Source organism: Cannabis sativa, chromosome 9, assembly GCF_029168945.1.
Source record: "Cannabis sativa cultivar Pink pepper isolate KNU-18-1 chromosome 9, ASM2916894v1, whole genome shotgun sequence".
In the NCBI taxonomy this organism is placed as follows: Eukaryota; Viridiplantae; Streptophyta; class Magnoliopsida; order Rosales; family Cannabaceae; genus Cannabis; species Cannabis sativa.
This window is the reverse complement of record NC_083609.1, coordinates 53868978-53875990: the sequence shown is the minus strand read 5'-3', so window position 1 is coordinate 53875990 and position 7013 is coordinate 53868978. Positions and strand designations below refer to the sequence as shown.

The following is a 7013-nucleotide window of genomic DNA, read 5'->3' as shown; positions in this document are numbered from 1 at the left end:
CACCGTACACATATACAGAGATCATAACTCCAATATCATACTCATAACATAATCATATCAATACTATAAATAATAATAACATTATCACAATATTGGCATATCATAGCCATTACTTACATAACCCGGGCCTAGCCTGACCCTACAATATCCTGGGCCTAATCTGCCCATATAATAACATGGGCCTATGCAGCCCTACCATTGTTATAGGATAGGGTATCTCTATATTCAACAGTAACATCACTGTATCATACCCACCATAACAATCTCATACACGACTCAGTAAAATGCAGGGTAGGGTATCTCTACATTCAACGGCCTTATCCCGTATCATACCCCACCATGGTCCCCCACTTTACCTGAGACGTTAGCATACAACATACAACATATAACATGCAACATACAAATATATCATACAACATACAACCTGAAACATACAAATACAACATACAACATATACAAGTCATACAACCATAATCTATGTATCAATTCACAAACTCATATTGTGTCCATACCACACATTCTCAGTACCATATACATATTCATAATAACAAATCATAAATCATATTTCAATATATAAAGAATTTAAATTTATGCAGATAAACACATAAAAAAACTATCTAATTTCCTTACCTCAAATCCCGCTGCTTAAGAGTTGTTATCTCGTCACTACTACCTATAATAAGACATGGGTCAAGGCCCTAATATTAAAATTCGTACTCTTACAGTACAGCAGAAAGATTACTATTTTTGACCAACAACTACACTAATTCATTAAAAGTTGTCTTCATAAAAATTATAAGAAATTCCATTATCTTTCCAACGATATAAAGATCATTAAAAATGGATTAAAACTGAGAGAGCTATGATTGTTTTACTGAAACTATTTCTGAGAAGGAATATGGAGTAACGAATTATACGACTTAGCAAAAATACAAACTTTTTGTATTGAAAGGTTCAGAACTAGAAGATAACATCTTCATGAAAGTTTTAGGAAATTAAATTCCCTTTCCAATGATACCGAAATCTCTGAAATTGGAAATATATTCAAAGAGATATTACAATTTTACCAAAACAGTTTTGGAAGAACAAGATTCAAGAAACGAATTACATGATACAGAAGGAAACTAACATTTCGACATAGTATAACTCCGAATTCACGAAATGTTTCTTCATGAAACTTATGGAAAATTGAATAAGCTTTGAAACCATATATGGATCATTAAAAATGGACAAGAATTGAGAGAGTTATGGTATTTTAAGTGAAAGTACTTTTTCTGGGAATATGAAAAAAAACGATTTACAACAACATCAGAAAGATGATAACTTTCGACATAGAATATCACCGAACTGGTGAATATTTTCTTGATAAAAATTTTAGATCATCGAATAAGCTTTCTAACGATATAAAAATCGCTGGAAACGGATCAATATTGAGAGAGATATGACTATTTTACTAAGACAATAATTTTCAGAAAAAAATAAAAACGAGATTTCATAGTTTAACCTAAAAGTTCACAACAATAAGTGGAAGAACTCTCTTACCTCTTGATGACTCTTCTTAATCAGTGCTAGATCTTGAAATCTCAAATTATTAGAATGGTGATGATGATCTCAATGTTATGTTGATGAAAATCATGAATGTTGTTTGGCGAAGAGAATGAAACAAGAAGGAAAATTATAAATCTTTGATAGGTAGCGAGATGGATAACTTGTAGGATATAGGATTTTATGAGTGTCCTCTCTAAGAATTGTATTCAGGCTGAAAGAAAGAGATTGAGATTGAGTTTTATTTTTCTTAGGGTTAGAGACTCTGCATATTACGTATCAAGAATGTGATAGATTTAGGTTTTATAATCTAATTAAATCTATAAAAGAAAATAATAAAATAACCCCTATAATCTGATGCTAATTTAACTCTAAATAGAATAATTAAATAAAAATCTTATTTGTTAGATATAAGTTTTAAATTTAAATTTTAAAACTTAGGGTTTCTATACTAAACTTAACAGGTCGTCACTTTGTAACCTAATTTTGACCCCAATAAAGTTAAAATTACGATAAATCTATTTCTACATAATTGATAGATCTTTGAATTATCTTTCCAACGCCACTGAAATCACCTCAATCCGAGCTCTAGAACTCCAGATATGATCGTTTTAGTAAAACAGTTTTTAATCCTGCGAATTTATCCAAACCTACGAATTTTTAACATTAATTAATTAAACTCACTAAATATATTATAAAACCCTAATGGACCTTCATATTGGGCTTTAATTAAACGATTACTTACTCTGTAAAAATACCATAATATTTTACTTTCGTAGTTAATACAACTTTAACTCTCTAGAAAATTGGTACAACTACTCTAAGCAATAATATCAACTCACTAACAACACAAAGAAACAAGATAATTATCCTCGCTCAATTAATATCCAAAAAAAAAAAAAATTAAATACTATTTTAATCTGGATATTACACATAGCATATCATAAAGATATACTGTACAAAATAAAAAAAATACTAAAAACTTAAATTAATATTTAATAGTTTTTTTTTTCTATCCTTCACGATATACATATCACATACAAACGATATACATTAGACCAATATGAATATACCATAAACTTAAACTAATATACTATTAAATGATTTTTTTCCACGATATACAATAGCATATAAAAACTATATTCTGCAATCATAAGTATAAATATTATAGTGAAAAATTAATATACCATCAGTATAGTAGAAAAAAATTAGAGAAAATTACATGAGGAGACGAAATTTTAAAACAAATTTTGAAAATAGCGTTGCCTATTTTATTATAATAGAATTAGCACTTGTTTTTATTTATTTTACTTGATTTCGGCAACTGTATACCAATGAAAACTTATTGCTTATATGAGATTTTTAGAGAGTTTGAAAAAGTTATTTCCTCTTTTTATCTCTCTTCAATAGACACTAGTATATATGCCAGTTTCCTCTTTTTTTCAATTTTTTTTGTTCTTTTATTTTTATTTTTTTTTGTTTTGTCCTTTTATTTAGCGTCATCATATTGTTTTTTTTTTCTTGATACATTGATTTGAAGTATTCATTTTAAATATTTTATTTTATTATTGTATTTCTTTCTCTCTTTCTCTCGTTTAAAAATTTAAAAAAAAAATCGATCGTAGAGAAATTATTTTGGCTGAAGAATTACATATGATTTATTTTTGAAGATCATTATTTTAATAAGATAAGTATATATACATATATTTTTGTTACTATTACTAGAGAAAATAAATAGAATTTAAAGTAACTATCTAATTTCTTTTTTTATATAATTAACAAATAAATAATTAAAATTAAATATACCATCCAATTTCATAAATTATTAAAAAAATTTTGTTAATTTATATTTAAAAACTATGAGATAGTATAGTATAAACAAGTTTACTTAATTAAGCAATTTAAATATATTTCTAAAATAACTTATAATAAAATAAGAAGGTAATATAAATTTAGTTATATTAATTATATACTAAATTTTTAATAAAGAAAGTATACTTTAGTTACTTTCTTTTCTTTCAAATATTTTAAAAAAAATTATGGTCAATATAATTATTTGAGTTCAAGAGTTATGTCTCACTAGGCCTAATCATCATAATCCACTTTTTAAAGTGATTCTTTTAAAATGTGCGAAGAATATATTTTTTCACCAGAAAATCGAAATAAAAAGTGACATTTTAGTTTTTTTTTTCATATATATATATATATATATTTATATATATTTAGCTATCAAAAAAGTAATCAAATTTTAAACTTAAACAAAATATACCAACCAATTTCACAAGTTACCAAAATATATTTTATTATTTTATATTTAAAATAAATAATATTCTACATAAGTTTAACTTACAAAATAATTTATATTCAAAATAACTTATATAAGGACACTAAATAGTATCTTAGACATTAAAAAAAAATGGTAATGTATTATGTAAGTGATTTTGTAAATTATTATTATTATTATTATTATTATTATTATTGGAGGAGAGAGGATTGAAACTTGAAAACTTCTCTTTGTAGGAGAGATGTAAAAGTATTAGACTATACTTATGACTAAGATGTCATTTAGTTTCTTTGTAAGTACTTTTGTTAGTAACTTACAAAGTTGCTCTATAATATCCTTATTGAATAATTTTTAATTATAAAATAACTAAATACTTTATAATAATTTATGAAATTGGTGGCTATAGTTAATTTTCTTTAAGATTTTCTTTGTGAGGTGTTTAAGTTTATAATTTAGTTAATCTTGAGGGTTTTTTTTTATCTTTTTTAAAAGCATTTTAGTTAATACAAATACTAAAAAATACTAAAATGATGCTTTTAAGTCTAAAAATTTGTGTTTGCAGATGAAAAAAAAAACATATACTTTGTCAAAATGATTATTTTAAAAGGTATGTTATAATAATAACACGTTTGAGCTAAAATAATTAATAGTATGGCTGATTTTTTTATTTTTTTATTTTTTTTGAAAAATAAAATAGTGAGAGACGTATAATTTATCTGAGAAAAAAAAATAGAGAAATATGACACATGATTGGAGAGATTAAAGAAAGGTGATAATGTATTTGCTACCGAGCTTATATATATTTCATAGTGAAATATAACTATACCTCAAACTTAAACTAATATTCCACATTTTTTTTTAATTTCCGTCTTATATACCATAGCACATTAAAATAATATACCACAATCTTAAACTAATATACTACCTATCAGTTTTTTTTAATATACTATTGCACATAAAAATGATATACTATCGTGCAAAATAACTATACCAAACACTTAATTATTCAAGGTTATAATTGTAATTTTATCATCAAATTCTTAACATAATAGACATTTTTTTAATTTTTTATAAAAAGGGACATTTATTAACTTAATTGTTAGATTTAGGGCTATTTTGCATCTTCGCCCAAATCTTTATAAGGTTCTTTACTCTCACTGTGTAACTGTATATGTTGATTGTTGATGTTGTTCTTTATTAGTCTTCGCATGATGCATTGCAAGAGCAGAGATGGTTTTGAGCTTATATGGGGTCCAACTGGGACAGGAAAGACGAAAATCAATGCTACACTTCTTAAAGATCAACTACACAACTCTTATTTGTGCACCAACAAATGTTGCAATAACTGAAGTGGCTTCTCGAAGCTTCTCGAGTCCCACTTGTTCAATGACACCATTAACTGAAGTGGGTTTTGTTTTGTTATAAAAAACATATAATAAAAAACGTGAAAGGGTAAAAATGACCTTACAATTAAAAAAAAAACAAAATCCAACGCCCCATATTAATCCTACTCCTAATAGAATGTAAATTTCAATTACTTTAAATAGCCGTTTGAGTCCTTAATATCGTTTTTTCATCTCACCTCTCTCTCTTTCCTAAGCTAATTGAATACATTTGATAACCCTAATTTTGAAACTTCTAAAGCTCAAATTTTTCTTAAACTTTGTAAATTAACCAAAATTAATCATTTCTTTGAGTGATTAATTATGACTTCTCCTCAAGTAATTGGTGATCCTCATTACCATATATCACCCTATAGATATAGTTATACTACTCAATCTAACACAATAGAAGAAGAGCCACATGCTCGTTACTTTACCATTAACTTAAATGCCAAGTTTATTCTTGCTCCACACTCATCTAGTATGGAAGTTGAAGATGAAGAATCTTTATTCGACGACGACGCGGGAAATTCCACTGCTTTTTTAGAAAATATTGGATGGATTTCGTACGAGACATTGATGAAGAGCGACGTTACTGAAGCCCTACTTAACATTGAAGACATGCTTGCTGAGGTCTATATTCCTTCTCTCTCTTTTATTGCCGTTGGCGTTATTGATTGCGGTAGAAAGATGATGAACAACAATGATTATGATAATAATAATTTGAATGAAGAAGTCGGTGTTAATATTTCTGTTGAAGTTTTTGTTGATGAACTACCTCAACTTGATGACGACGACGAGGACGACGACGACGACGATAATGACTTTGATATGAATGATGTTCCAATTCGCTTTGTGGCGGCAAGTGAAGAGTCAATCGAGAAATTAGAAAAAGTTTGGGTTAAAGATAATCCAATTTTTTGTTCGATTTGTTTGGAGGATGTTTCGGTTGGTTTGGAAGCTGCTAAGTTACCATGCACTCACGCGTATCATGAAGAATGTGTTGTTGAGTGGCTACAAGTTAGTAAATTTTGTCCAAATTGTAGAGTCGAGATAGTTTAAAAATCATGTACTTAACAAATTTTTACTCATATATAAGCTATGTTTGGACTATTTTAATTATTATATATGAAGTCGTGTATTATATAAGCATCTTGAAGGAATTCATTAATAAAGTTATTTTATGATCTCTTTTGTTTAGTGAGTATATTATTATTTTTTATTTTGGTGGTTGCATCAAAAAATAATATCATTAGTTTAATAATTATATACTCAACAAATTTTTACTCATATATATAAGCTATGTTTGGACCATTTTAATTATTATATATATAATTGTGTATTATATAAACATCTTGAAGGAATTCATTAATAAAATTTTATGATCTGTTTTGTTTAGTGAGTATATTATTATTTTTTATTTTGGTTGTTGCTTCAAAAACTAATGATATTCATGATTCTATAGCATTATGTTTAATGTAGTTGTTTTTTCTTGTAACATCATATGAGAAGAAATCCAATTTAAGTAACTATTCAATTCTTATTATTATGTTATGTATATTTTGATCATTAGTAAATGGATGAAAAATATAAGCTTTGTTCGTTAACAAAATGAAAACAAAATTTAAGCAACTAATTCGATTCTTACTATTTCAGGTTTTTTTTTTTAATTAAAAATATGAAAACAAAATGAAGAAGTGGATATTTGGTATCCTATTTTTTTTTAATATTGTAGTTTATTATTTACCTTTTATAAAATACTTAAAAGATATTCAAATAGTAGTTACTCCATTGTTATTCTT

At 26.3% G+C, this 7013-nt stretch overlaps 1 protein-coding gene across 1 annotated transcript; it reads left to right on the top strand.

The window, feature by feature from the left end:
- The first annotated feature begins 5535 nt into the window (after positions 1-5535).
- Positions 5536-6273, top strand: LOC133031488 (uncharacterized). The gene has a single exon (XM_061104998.1). The coding sequence runs from the start codon at positions 5536-5538 to the stop codon at positions 6271-6273; it is 738 nt and encodes a 245-aa protein (XP_060960981.1).
- Positions 6274-7013: the final 740 nt, after the last annotated feature.